General features: G+C 42.2%; 1 protein-coding gene across 1 annotated transcript in view; it reads left to right on the top strand.

The window, feature by feature from the left end:
* LOC147748466 (A.superbus venom factor 1-like) overlaps nt 1-15364 on the top strand; it is a 276161-nt gene that overhangs the window by 60175 nt on the left and 200622 nt on the right. The window contains exons 8-10 of the mRNA XM_086962077.1: nt 5591-5693; nt 5909-6029; nt 13019-13134. Of these exons, the coding sequence (XP_086818203.1) occupies nt 5591-5693; nt 5909-6029; nt 13019-13134 (340 nt within the window). The remainder of the gene's footprint in view (nt 1-5590; nt 5694-5908; nt 6030-13018; nt 13135-15364) is intronic.

Genomic DNA, 15364 nt, shown 5'->3' with positions numbered 1-15364 from the left:
GCTGATCTGGTATAAGCTCAAAGTTCTGCTACTAAACCATTAAACCATTTTAGTCTAGTACCAAAGTCCTTGCTGACAGAGAATGATTGATTTATTCTGTCAACTCTCAAACTTTTATATGAATGATCCATGTGATCCGGTCTATCTTAAAATTCTACACTAGAGTCATCAATCTATTTGGTCTACTCCTGAAGTCCAGAGAGAAAATTACACATCCTATCTGGTCTACTTTCTACGTAGGACAAAGTACCATAAAAGAGACATCTTTCTTGCCTACTTCCAAAGTCTTATTAGAAAATTATCTGTTTTTAGAGTTCTGCAAAATATATTCCATTTATTCTACCCTGTCTCAGGGCTGTATTTAATGAATGGTCCATCTAAAGTTGTTGTTATTTGAAATTCCTTAAGATAACTATTTTTCCATTTTAGCCTATACCTAAGACTACTATTAATACTGAAAAATCAACCTGATCTGACAAATCCCATACACCAACTGAAAACAAGCTATCCGATCTGCATATTTACAAAATCCTGCTACTAAATATTCCAATGTAATCTTGTCTATTTGTTTGTCCCATTAAAGAACAATCTTTGTACTCTGGTTAATTCTTAAAATTATTCTTAAAGAAAATGTTATCCAATCTAGCATATTCTTAAAGTCCCTCCAACACATCCTCCATTTGATTGTATCTATTGTCTACCTAATCAAGTAAATTCCCCCAGCACATTCTTGGGCAATGTAGGAAAACATTTTAAATGATAGCTTTCATATAGAGTAAACTAATATGGAATACTCTTGTGGTTTGTGTCAAGAATCATACATTCATTTATTCTGTGGTATTCACACACCAGTGCTTAAAAAATCTTTATGGCCATCCTTTGTGGCTGTTTTAGGTAAGTGCCCCTTTTTGACATGGTCACCGCCACATTTTGACTGGTATTTGATGCAATTTTGACTGAAAGTCACTGGAGTCACTGGAAAGAGCTCTGGCTAGTGCCAGAGCTCTTTCCCTCAACTACACAATTATTACCTAAATTGGTAATATCTTTAGCACCCCCTGTAAGTCCCTAGTAAATGGTACCCCAGGTTCCTAGGACATTGGGTACTAAAAAGGGCCCCTGAAGGCTGAAGCATGTATGGTGCCACTCTAAGAGACCCCACATCACACTCATCCACACTGGCATTACAGACTGTGTGTAGGCTGCAGAGAAAAGTGAAGACACAACAAGGTTAAACCTCCTGTGTGCCATGCCTGCATGCACTATAGATAATCCACCTCTACAACAGGCCTCACAGCCCTAAGGCAGGGTGTTCTATTCTGCAGTGTGGGCATATCTACATGAGCATATATGCCCCTGTGGTGTCTCAGGGGCTGATTTGAATCTTAGTGGGCCTACCATCGTCCCACCACAGCAGTGGTTCCAATTACTCTGTCGATCTGACGGTTGTCCGCCCACCGTATTTAGATGTTGTGGCTATAGAGAGAATACTCCTGCAATGGCAGTCTTTTGTGCTGGTGAACAGTACTTCATCACCGTCAGGCCGGAGGGATTGCGCTGAGCCGAGTTATATGTTCCGGTTATGCTGGCTGTGTGCTGACAGCAGAGTCCTGATGGAGTGAGGTTCATGGGGGTGTAGAGACTGATAAGTTTAACTGATTTATACATCAATACACATATGTATCATGTTTGCATATAAACCATATATAAGCTATGTGATATGCCCCTTTTTGTTACTTTTTTCATGCCACTCACACAACATTCACACACTACTGAATGCTCACCCATAGGCACCACTAGCATGAAACCCCCAAGAACCACAACAACAAATATTTATTAGTGTCATTACAGGTGTGTTCAATTTGCCTTATTAGGCGGAAACTAAACACACCTACATAACACCTAAGGAAAATATTGCATGTAAGAGCAATGCAGACATACACAAGGCTACAGCAATTGTCAATACACAACACATAAGACAATGGTAAAAGTAGCTTACCATTGATCTCAGAGACAATGGATCATTTGGCATTGTGGTGGAGTCGGTGTAGTAAAGGAGAGACCTGGACAGTGGGGTACAAGATGTAAACAGAAGTGGTAATCAGGAAAAAAGGTAAGTTATAACCTAACTGCCTCCAATTCTGCCAACTCGAAGTAGGAGGGATTCCCGCCACTGCTGCCCTTGTCAGCTCAGAAGGAATCTGGGCCGGAGTCCCGATGACAGCTGGACCTGCCTATCCTGCCATTGACATGATTGGGAATTTCTGGCAGAGTAGGCGGGACCATGACGGACTCTCTTCTATGGTACAGTTAATATCTTAATGAAGCGGGTGGACTGCCAAGCCGGGTGGCGGGGAAGCCGGAAAATGACAGTGGGACATGATCTGCCAAGATCTAAATCAGGCCCTCAGTCTAATCTTAGATAGTATAGGTGAACAGGTAAGCCATTTTAAGTACATTTGCTGGTCACTGGTCCTAACAGTTCCCCAGCTATACAATGGTTTCACTAACAATAGGAATGTTTGGTATCAAACATCTTGTATTAATAAGGCCACAATGATTCCAGTGATTTATTTATTAATACATGCACCCAGAGGGGACCCTAGAGGTTCCCCCCTGATAACCTGCTGACCACTAGTGTACTGGCTGACGAGTGTAGACCAGCCTGCCACCACAGACATGTTTCTACCCCCATGCAAGTGAGAGCCCACACTCTCTAAGTGCAGAAACAATGTGTAATTCATCCAGATATTTTGTCACTCCCTCCAAACAGGATGGCTAAGTGATCGGCATATGAAGGCAAGAAACTTCAAATGACTTTTCTGCCTTTGCTATGTGACCCAAGGCTTCCCCAGACAGGGGAAATACCAAGACATGACAGAATATTTGATAGGCTTGGCAGTTTAGGCTGGACTGTTTCCATGAGGCACAGGGTCAAGACTGATTTGCATATAGCTGTGTCTGAACTGGGGTGGAGAAGTGAGCTAAAAAACGATGATGGATTCAACCCAGATCTGTAACTGGGAGTGGGTATCTGAAAAGTTTCAGAGCTCCATCCATGATCTCCTTGTGTTTGCTTTCAACCGATAAGAGTTTCCTGGACTCTTAACACAGTGTACCTCATTTTGGTCCACTATGAAAAGAGCCAGCTTTCTACAGCCACCTTTGTGGAAATCAGAACAATAGTTGACAAGGGAGGGAAGGGAGCGCTGATTTTTCTCAACTTGTCAGCCGCGTTTGATACAGTCAACCACCCATTACTTATCAACGGGCTCGAGTGCATTGGCATTAAAGACACAGCACTTTCCCTCCATAGATCCTTTCTGTCTGACAGAGAGCAAGCAGTTGCACTCGGAGACTTCATCTCAGAGCCCTTCTCTCTGTAGTGTGGGGTACCCCAATGATCTTCCCTAAGCCCTATACTTTGTAATACCTATGTCACACCTGTGGCCAATGTGTTTTTGTTTTTCTGCTATTTCCTATGCTGATAACACACAAATAATAGTTTCCGTCTCGTCCAACATTGATGATGTGGCAAAACAGTTTAACAACTACTTGGCACAGACAGTGAGTTGGATGCAGAAAACCTGTCTTAAATTAAACTCTAACAAGACTGAGGTGCTAGTATTTGGAAATAACCGCACCTTTTGGAACCTCCCAACCTGTATCCTACTCCCTCTACCAATGCAGAAAAACAAAAAAACTAGAAGTCCTTTTAAACAGACTCTGCTTTTTCGACAAAATCAGTCAGGTAATATCCTCCTATTTGTCTAGGCTTCGATTCCAGAAAAAGATCTTTCTGTTTACCACCCCCCCCAGATTTGCAGAAAATGGTAATAATTCCACTCATCATCTCAAGTATAGACTACTGCAGTTCACTGTACATTGGCATCCAATAGCACCTGCTGCAAAAATCTTCAATCCCTTCAAAACGCAGCAGCCCAGCTCTTCATGAAAATTCCAAAGTTCAGTCCTGTCTCCCATATCATCTTCAGCCTCCACAGGCTGCCAGTCTGTGAGAGGATTACATTCAAAGCTATTTTCTCAATCCATAAAGCTCTTCATAACTGGCCCTAAATTCTTCTAAAAGATCTTTTCTGGCATGTGCCCAGCCACAACTTTCGGTCCAGGTTTACTAAATTGGCGATCATACACAAAATCAATAAGGCCCAATGGGGTGGTAGGAGTTTCTCCTATTCTGCCAGTAAATGATGGAACTCCCTGTCCTTCAAGTAAGATCCCAGTCAAACTGGCTACAATTCAGAAAAATGCTAAAATCTTGGCTCTTCTCACTCTCTTCCAAATAGGTCTCTGTTTTTGTTGGTTAAAAACAGGAGATTCATAGCAGTATTTACAGATAAAATGCCGTACTTTTTAAAAAGTGGTTTTAAAAAAGCAATACGAAAGTGTAAATATAAATCACAAATGAGGAGAAAGTGCATAGTGCTTTGTTTTGTTATTCCGTCACATGGACATGGGACCGTGGGATACTTTTTAATACATGGGAATGCCACCAGGTGGTGTACAATACTTAATCTCATTCTGGTGAGTACAAACCGGTGTGATGTTCTAGTAAACGTGGTTAGGTATTGTTGAAAACCAACGGTATCCACATGTAAAGTTTAGAGCTTAGAGGTTATTAACTGCCCACTTGTACTTTTACGGTCACAAGCTTTCTTCCTCAAATAAATATGTTTAATTTCACACTTTGATATATCAGTAGCCCTACTGGGATCATCCATAATATTTATATTAAATATGTCCTTAAATGTTGTTACTACATATTTGAGCCTTGGGATCTGTAAGCATTTGTCCAAGCGGAGGCAATCATTAATAATGCTTCTATTGAAAATGGTTTCATCCTTCAACCATATAGATCTCCAGGCCATAAGGGGTCTTAGCTCAATTAAATCTATCAGGTGTTCCGCCCCCACTTCGGTATGTATGAGTTCGGTGGAGGCCCACATAGGTAAACAGAGTAATTTTTTCAAAAACCTTTTTTCCTCAGTTTGTATATTTGCATGGTGACAGTAACCCCAGATCCCCGAGTTTAGCCGCAAATTAAAAAACCCTGAAAGCGCTTTTGGCCATTTTAGCCCTAACATTAGTCACCTCCTGTGTCCACATTCCGTTACCGGTAAAGGTTATGCCCAGGTAACAGAACTTCTCTACTAGTGAGATTTTATGGTGGTCTAAATAAAAGGATTTTGTTTTTCCTGCTCTATTTCCACAGATAATAGCATAAGTTTTAGTTTTATTGATCTGCAGCTTTCTGCCCTTGATACAATTAGAGAACTTGTCCATAAGTCTTTGGACGCCTAAAGGTGTCCTAGAGAGAAGTACTGCGTCATCCGCGTATAGCAGTACCGGTTGTCTTTTGGATGCTAGCACCAAGACTCCTTCAGGCATTCACATGCTTGGCAAGCTTTTGACTTACATATTACTCCAAAATATAAAGTGTGGACCAATTCCAATTTGAAGCCTGCTGTCACCTTAAACTTTCCTATCTATTACAATTTATATCCACCGTCTCGCTAAACTACATGATGAATACTCTTGTGGTAAACTGAACAATCTTCCTTTCCAACAGGTTTCTGTATGGGAAGCCAGTAGAAGGTGACGCCTTTGTTGTTTTCGGGGTAAAGTTTGATGATGAAAAGAGAAGCATGCCAACATCCCTTCAAAGAATCACGGTAAGGTCCTCAATAGGAAATCATGTTATCTCGTTGTCCACACATATTTTTTCAGTTCTTGTAATAATAATGCAGAGACACCACTTATGCTCTTGCTCAATTTATATTAATTTGATTCCCTTAGAAATGTTTATACTTAAACATACACAGTGTTGCAGCTACTCTATGTGATCATAGTTCCTTCACTATATCTGCACTGTATCATGTTTTTCCAGATACAAGAAGGCAGCGGAGAAGCAAAACTGACCAGACAGATGTTGATAGATAATTTTAAAGACATTAATGAACTCATTGATCGCAGCATCTATGTTTCTGTTACAGTCTTAACAGCAGCGGGTAAGTGGAATACATTTGTGGAGAACAAATGCTGTCCTGATTCAGCTTAGGGCCTATGTATTTGCACTATTTATGTTCATAGGAAGGACTGAACTCTGAAACTAGTGTTTAACCAAGTATCTAGGTAGCTCATCTAGGACATTCCTTCAGATCACGTCTACTGAGACCATCTATATTGCTCAAATTCTTGCATAGTGCATTCATTCAGATTGCCCTTTTTCATATTCAGGTTTATTGTTATTCAAGCCTCTCCCCCTTTCTATTGGAACTCCACACAGAGCCTCAGATTCAGCCGAGGGAATCGCCATACATTAATAATCCGATAATACCCAACTTTACGTGAGAATTTCCATTCTTTCGAATATGGCAACTTTGAGAGTATTTATGTAACTCGTTTGTCTTAAAATTGCAACTTGCAAAAACAGTTCCACCTCTGATACCCTAGAGAACCTCCTCAAGCTACAAAAATGTGGCTTGCGCAACTCATCTCTAAGCATATCACAAAATTTACAACATCAAAGAACTCATCCTGGTTTATTCTTTGGACAAAAATTAATTTATTACTTTACATATCACAACTGGCTAAAGCTGCCTATTTCAACTCTTCCAGCTTAGGAAAGTTAGGCCTCTATCCATTTCTCTTTCCTCCCAAAAGTCTTCCAGCTCCTCTGACGGATTTTCTTGAACTAGCTGCCTTGTCAAAGGCATCAAAAAGGGAAGCATTACCTCCTATTCTTAGATAACTCCACTGGCTTTACCCTTAAAGCCATAGAAGGCTTTAGAATGGCCTGCACCACAAAAAAGCTCTGTGCCTTTGTCTACCAGAGAAATATACTCCACATCATGGGAGAAGAATGAGGCTTTATAGGTAAATCCAGCCTCCTAATGGACATTTCTAACATTAAAAAAATCAAACCCTCTCAACCAGGCCTTCCCTTGCCAAGTGGCTAGATATTTCGAATCACTCGCCAGAAGAAGTCAGACACGATTTCACTAGCCTTCAGAAAATATCCAAAAGACAACCCATTTAAATTACACTTTAGAAATAATAAATTCCGTTCCTCAATCGACTGTTCAAGTTTGAATTTAGTATTTTGTATATTGTTGTCGCGTCTGAAGCACTCTGCTGCCTTTGTGGCTGTGGCCATGTCACAAACCATAACAAAAGAAGAAAAAGAAAGTGAGAAAGAAGAAAGACAGACAAAGTAAGCAAGAAAGAGAGAGAGAGAAAGAGAAAAAGATAAGGAACAAACAAGGTGAAAGAGAAAAATTAAAGCAAAAATGAAAAAAAAAGAAAACGAAAGATAAAGAGAGAAATAGATTGAGAAAGAAACAAATAATATAAAAATGTAAAAGAAGAGAAACAGAGAAAGAAAAAAAGTTTTCTCCCAAATGTGAACAATTTGGTTGTAAACCCTGATGGTAGTCTGGAACAGTCTATCCGAGCTGGCCTGCTGGCTTCCATTACTTTAGATTCCCATCCTAACATCTAAAAAAAGACTCATTGAAGGAGAATGCGGATGAGGATGTAGCCTAGCGGTTTGGGCGGTGGATTTCAAATCTGGGGAACCAGGTTCTAGTCTTGGCAACAACGCTCAACATCCTGTGAAAATGGGCAAATCACTTAACTCCCTGTGCCTAAAAAAAATGAATATGTCCTCAAGTAACGCAACTGGTGCTCATGTAAAGCTATCTGATACCTGATTTCGGGTGAAGTCTGCGCTATATAAAGATGGTGAATTAGTTGTCTGATCAAAGTAGATGCACCGGGCTAAGAATGCAATGAGTAATTGTATATAAGTTTACATTAGTAGACCCACTGAAATATTTAAAGGTCCAGAATAATAAACAGCTATCTTCAAAACGCTAGAAACCTGATTAAAATATTTATTAACATCCCTCTGCAATACACAATGTTTCTAATTAGATAGACCATCCAATGCTTAGTATTTAAGCATGTACTGTGGCCCTACAGCCTTCCTTGCAGAATTCATGAGCAAAAATGTTGCTGGAAAGAAACTCAATATATAATGATAGTGTCAGTATTAAAGTTAGGATAATTTGTGTAATTATTTTAATCTAGGGTGAAAATTAAATTGATTTGATATAGGTTAATGTATTTTGAAATGCATTATTAAAACAAATACGGTTTAATGTTGGGGTTGGCATTAAAGTTACAATAATATATCACTTTCTAATGTTTGTATGAGATTTAATAAGAACTAGATATAGGCTTATGGAAGATTATTATTAGTTATTACAAAAATAGTTGAATTTCATATCAATTTGGGTTAGAGATTAAGGATTAGTGTTTGAATAGAAAAACATTTTAACTAAAAAACTTAGATTCAGGGTTACAATAAGGGTTATATAAACTGACTGTAATTGCCTTTAAAATTATATGGCAAATGTTTAGCATCATGGAAATGTTCAGAAATATGGATGAAGTACAAGTAAACATAGTAAACAGTGATGGTAATTGCAGTGTTAAGTATAAGAAGGGTACGTAACAGTAGGAGTAAGTACAGAAAGTGAAGTAAGGGTAATGGTAGTCAAAACATGGACTGACAACCTAACTTGACCTTTACTGTCTAAGAGATGACACCCAGTATGGAATATAAAAGTAACAAGAGACTATCTACTTTTCAGTGTGGAAAATCCTTGCTTTTGTCAGGGTTAGCAGCTTCAATCATGATAGAAGATCTCAATGCCTTTAAATTAAAAATGCTGAATTTGACCTTCATTTGCACATTAAAGGAGCCATTATTTTGGCGGACGGTTCACCACCACTCGACCGGCGGTGGTGATCCGCCCGCCATTTACCCCCACCATATCACCATGGCGGGGGGTACCGCGGCAGATGCCGCATTTCCGCCAGTCGGCAATCGTCACAATTGCTGGCCGCGTGGAACTCAGGCATTATGTGGTGGCGGTGTCTGATTGACACTGCCATCCATATTGGGATGCCTGGCTGTGAAGGCCTTTCCATGGCAGCGATGCCGCCATGGAAAGCCATGCAGGAATTGCTTTGGGGCCTGTTACAGGCCCCCAGGTGGGTGGGGAGCTGCACTTTGGGGGTACCTATGGTACCCCCTACATTGCCATTCTTAGTTTAGTCATTTACACACATAGAAGCAAGTATATGAGATACAGCCCCATATGTACATGACCAGGTACACATGAAAAAACTCTTCATTTAATCATTTGCACACATAGAATGCATGTCAATTCACATAGAGAAACAGTTTTCTTTCTCTCTTCTTCTGTCTTCTCAATTCCTAAGTGCCGAGTAACGCCAAGATTTTATACAAATTGAACAATTTAATACAGAACACAGAATATGCCAATTATATGCACATTAGGAAGACCAGAACAAAGTTAGTAATGTGTATAACTCACATATTACTCCACATTACTAGTGAAGTCAATCCTTAATTTTGTTGTTATGATGAAACTGAACACAATGCATGTGATTATACATTTTTGGACAGTTTTGAACATCTCCAGATAGCTGGAATTGCAACAGATTACCACATCCACAGGAGTCAAAGTATGTCAGGCTGCCAATATTGGTCAGATTTGATGTTCAAAGATATACTACTGCAATGTGTAGATTATCCAGTACTTACTAGTGGCATTAATCTTTAAGAAACACATACATTTCTTTATCAATGTTCAACACATGTTCTACAGATCTGAGTTTGCAAATCCAGGATGCCTCTGGTTTACGTAGACAAGTAACCTTATCGCCCCCTGTCGGATTGTCTGGAAGGGATTCTAACCCATGGAATCTTAACAGGGGTAGTTCAGCTGGACCATGTGTCTCATTGAAGTGTACAGCTAATGGATAACTGTTGTTCAATCCTCCCCTATGAGACTCATTTTCCTTTGTATCTTCGACGTGGATGGCCCTACACTGGAACTCCATGTCTGGGGTCCATTTGTTATTAATGAAGACAGCTCCAGAAATTCAAAGGACCAACCTGTAACCACAGATGGAAGTGGGAGCTGATGTGTTTGTGCATTGGTGTGGAGATTTAGCTGCATCTAGGAATCACTTTTCTGGAATGTTTCGGGGACAAACAGTATCCTCCTTTAAGGTGCCCCTCCCCTGCATCCTATCTAGCTATGCTTGAGTGTTGCTAGGCTCGATGAAAAGGTACAATGCTGTGTGACTAGTCTCATATCTGGTCAGATTCACTATGGGGTTCTACTCTGTTGGGTTGTATCTTCCCCCTAATCCTACCTAGTTATAGGTGGAAAAGGCATTTTTGCATTCTGGGGGACTACTTCTTGGGACAAGTAAAGCCTGCCTACACCTATTACTGGTAGTATCACAGAACAGACGTAATATTATCTGCCTGTTGTCTTGGAGCCCACAGTGGTCTTGTGCTGATACCACATGCTGGTACAAAAGGGGGTGGTGATGGACGGAGCATCTGAACCAATCAAACACTCACACCCAGTTAACAGATCTGGGTTTAATCCATCACGTTCTTTAGCCCACTCTGCCACCCCAGTTCAGACATTGCCATATGCAAATCAGTCTGACCCTGTGCCTCGTGAGAACAGTCCGGCCCGAACTGCCAAGCCATGCCTTCCCTGGACCGGATTCAAGCTTCCTAGGACCGGTTTCTGGCATTACAGCCGTCTTCAGCCATGCTTGCTTGAATCCAGTGGCAAAGTGAGCAAGGGACTCACGTCTGAGCATACCCTGCCAACTTATGGCGAACAAAGCAGTACAAAAGGGGGTGGTGATGGACAGAGCAACTGAACCAATCAAACACTCACACCTAGTCAACAGATCTGGGTTTAATCCATCACCGTTCTTTAGCCCACTCTGCCGCCCCAGTTCAGACATGGCCATATGCAAAATCAGTCTGACCCTATGCCTCATGGGAACAGTCCAGCCCGAACTGCCAAGTCATGCCTTCCCTGTACCGGATTCAAGCTTCCTAGGACCGGTTTCTGGCATTCCAGCCGTCTTCAGCCAGGCTTGCTTGAATCCAGTGGCAAAGTGAGCAAGGGACTCACGTCTGAGCATACCCTGCATACACATGCTGTGCAAGAGGGCCTGTGCATTGCATGTGGAATGCTTGTGTTGGGTTCGGTGTAATTATAAGTGATGTGGGACAGGTCCCTAAGCAAGCGCTGTGATAGTTTTTGGTGGACTTTATCAGACTGAGCAGTGCTTTGATGATGAATGGATGTGGAAACACCCATAGTAAACAGGGGCTAAACAGAATCAGAACAATACATAACTTATTGAACATTGCAGGTCTTCGGACTGTATCCAGGGGAGGTGTTGGTAATCCAATGGTAAGTGGGAGTGTCTTTAGTCAACAAAGTTTACAGCAAGAAATGTAATTGTAGAGTTTGTAGTACTTATTTGCACACTGTAGATCCAGTTAGGATGATGATGTTACTTCTGAAAAGGTTGTGCATTATGACGTTTAATTGCCAACCTGTTGAATAGGAGCTATGTTTTTTTGGTCAGTTAAAATAAAGTGCATTATTGCATGTGGCGTAATTTTCCTGCTGAGTTTCTGTGCTAGTCTTTTGATGGGTGTGCTTTTTTCCCCATTTATTCATGCCATATTTTAGTGAGGCACTGGAAGGTGGTCCTGCAAAGTGACCCTCTCCAGTAGTGCCTGGTGTCTTGGCAATACCTCTTTTTCTTAAAATTTCTTTTTAGGCTTGCTCTGGGCTTCATTTTATTGGCCTTTTGAGTGCTTCCCTAGATCTCATGTGATTGGCTATCCAATTTTATCAGGAAAGAATGGAGGTAACGGGAAAGCTGTCCTGTAGCCTCCATCTTTTTTTGATATTGTGGTGTTTGAGGTTGGTCATGCTGTTTCCTTCGGATGGTATGTGTATGGCCTGGATTGTTGGCTGAATGCTACGCCTAATATGGGGGTGAGTACATTCTCAAGTTCTAATCTTGCACTGAGATGTGATGAATGTTTGTGGATTCACTTTATCCCCGGAAACCCCCTCTCCCTCGGACCCGTCTCTACCTGGGTAGTTGAATCTGCGGTTCCCAGCTGTGGTTCCCAGCTGTGACCAGGCTCCTTTTGTTATTACAGAGGAGTATGACCCACTGAGCAGGCTTTTGGATGCTCAGGAAATCTTAGGAGAGAAGGGAGGAGAAAACATTACTGCATGGAGAACCCAGAATCTAACGTCAACAATTCATCGAAGATCATCTAATGAAAGTGATGGAATGGGATAGTTGGCAGTTTGGGTGGACCACCACTTCCAACGGACTTGGCATTGCATGGCACCTCGCAACTTGTCGGGTCTTATGCGGTGGAGGGGATGGGGTGTTCACCATCTTGAGCTTATGGGAACCCTGGCTCCTGACACTGGAGGACAGCTTAGTTTTGGAACTAAAAGGGAGCGTCCATTCGTTGGAGGTCACTAGCTCTTTGGGGGCACTCTTGGAAGCTCATGCCATGAAGGAAATTTGGTCCCAGCCTGAGGGCAAAAGAATGGGGTCCTTTTGATTTGGTGATCGGTATCCATGCCAATTGACTTGTGGGTGTCTGCTTTTAAGTGAGGCCGGGCGGAGCTGGCGTAGTTGCTCTATGCGGTGCTACACAGATTTGGGTAAAAGCTCTGTGGAGCTCTGCCCGCGCCTCAATCCCCCTCAATAAATATGTTTAAATAAAAATTAAGGTAAAAAACACACTTACCTTTATCGCCCTCCTCCTCCTGTGGTCTCGTCTGGAAACCAAAACCCCTACGTCAGACGTACGTCCTGGGTAGGACTGCGTGGATAAGAGGCCAAATTGCATGATTTGAGTTCTGCAAGAAGCTGAAGACCTGGCTCTTAGAATAACTCTGTGGGTACCACACGCCCACACTCTTGCTGAAGCACCTGGAAACCCAAAAGTGCGATTAGTGCGCTTTACAAATTGACATAACATAACACGATTCTGTTGTGAGCATTATAGCTGTATTTTAAGCATTCTGTCTTTTCATTTTAGGAAGCGACATGGTGGAGGCTGAGTTTACTGACATCCGTTTTGTAAAATCACCGTTTAAAATTCTCTTTACCAAAACACCCAAATATTTCAAGCCCGGAATGCCGTTTGAACTTATGGTAAGAAAGCATCTGTTAACAGCCAGTGTTCTGTATATTCCTTTTATTCGCTCTGGGTGGCGTCTAGCTGAGCCCAAGGTCAGTGTGTGAATGTCCATGAACTAAGAGCTTAAAACATCGGACCTAAAGTAGCATGGATGTATGATTGTATGATGTTATGGTGCATGCCATTTCAACTCATGCCTTTACCACGAATGTAAAATCATACACTGACCTTTATAACGTGTGGCTTGATATATATAGCATCAATGCATCTAAAGATGAATTTGAAGTGTGTGCCAGTCAGGGTATAACATCTAGCATACCACCAGTTTTCCAGTTCACTTAATGATCATAACTCCATATTAAGGTCGCTCGTATTGGAAAAATGGGGGGTGGAGGGGGACATTTGAGGAACACATCAAATTAACGAACATATGGCCAGATTCATCAACGGGAAATCGGCTCGCAAAGGGCCAGATTCTGAGAAGCTGGCCCATTGCGAGCGCAATTTTTGCATTTGGGATTCATCATCCCAAATGCAAAAATCGCTATTATAGAATTCGCAAATTTGCGAGGAATTGCATTTAAGGAATCTCTTTTTCAGATTCCTTAAATGCAATTCATGAAACATTTAAAAATTGCGAATTCGCAATTTTGGGCTGCTATTTACTGCGAAGTCAAACCTCGTGGTAAATAGCGGAAACTTAGAAAAATGCACTTAAGTGCATTTTTTTCAGTTGTATGTTACACACACATGTCCTTGAGACATGTGTATGTATGTATGTATGTATAGGCGTTCTCATATAGCTCTGTAACTGTCACCCGACGGGCATCCTGGCGCTAAGACTGTTATGACACAAAACATGATGTTTCCAGCTTCCAATCTATTTACATTGTTCTGGGGAACAGATGGGTCTTTAATGCTTTTTTAAAGGAAGAAAAATCTTCCAGGCCCCTCAGGCCTAGCGGTAGAGAATTCCACAGCCACGCTGCGGTGAACTTGAGGGACCGACCACCCATCCGGGACCTGAGAAACTTGGGTACTACCACCAAGTAAGCCGAGGCTGACCGGAGTGGTCTTGAAGGGATGTACCATGAAAAAAGATCCCGCAGAGGAGACGGGCCTTGTCCGTGTAAAGCCCTAAAAACCAAACACAAAGCTTTGAAGTTCACCCGTTGAGAGATTGGCAACCAATGGAGGTCCCTAAGTGCCTTGGCAGAAGAGTCCAAGCGGCGTCGCGAGAGTGCCAGTTTGGCAGCAAAATTCTGTACTCGTTGGGGTTTTCCTAGCAGAGTAGCTGGTGCCCCCAGCAACAGTGCGTTGCAATAGTCGAGACGACTTAGAATTATGCTCCGCACTACCTCTGGTCTAGCCTGTACCGGGAGCAAGGGTAGAATCTTTCGCAAGGATCCAAGTAATGCCATACAAGTGGCCACCGTTTTGTTCACTGATGTGTCCAGCTGTAAGTCGGAGCTAAACATTACCCCCAAATTCCGAACCGATTTAGCAGGCAAACTAGTACCTTGAAAATCGGGAGGCCAAAAGCCCTGTGTTAGGGGTCTGGGGGTCCAATCCATAGAGCAATGTAGCACCTCGGTTTTCGAGCTGTTAAATTGTAGGGAGTTGTTACCCAACCATTCTGCCGTGGTGCTCATGCATCTATGGAAGACCTCCTGTGACACCCCGCTCTTACCCTCAAACGAGAAGATAAGTTGGGTGTCATTGGCGTAGTTGGTGACTGTTATGCCAAAAGATTTAATCAGCATGATCAGGGGACGGAGGTAAAGATTGAAAAGAATGGGGCTGATGGCCGAGCCCTGGGGTACTCCCTGACCAACCCTCTTGATGTTCGATTGAAAGGGTGGCAGTGCAACTACCTGGTGCCTTTGATCGAGATATGACACCAGCCATTCAAGGGCCAAGCCCGACACCCCAGCCTTCGTCAATCTCCTGATCAAGATTGCATGGCTGACCGTGTCGAACGCGGCCGACATGTCGAGCAGCACTAAAAAGGCTGCTCGACCCTGGTCGGCCCGCGTCCGAAGGTCATCGAGAACAGTCACCAATGCCGACTCTGTCCCTTGTGCGTAACACCAGCATCCAATATCATTTCAGGGGTGCAGCAGGGTGTCCTTTGGACACATTTTCATCTACTAGGAGTTCAGAGGGACTGCAGGACTAGGTCGCCCTCCACTCAATCAATTCAAAATCACAAAGACCTAGCCCCAAGGGCAATAATTATTAAAG

Source organism: Lissotriton vulgaris, chromosome 1_1 (genome assembly GCF_964263255.1).
Source record: "Lissotriton vulgaris chromosome 1_1, aLisVul1.2, whole genome shotgun sequence".
In the NCBI taxonomy this organism is placed as follows: Eukaryota; Metazoa; Chordata; class Amphibia; order Caudata; family Salamandridae; genus Lissotriton; species Lissotriton vulgaris.
Note: the sequence above shows the minus strand (reverse complement) of the source record. Positions and strands in the feature narration are given on the sequence as shown.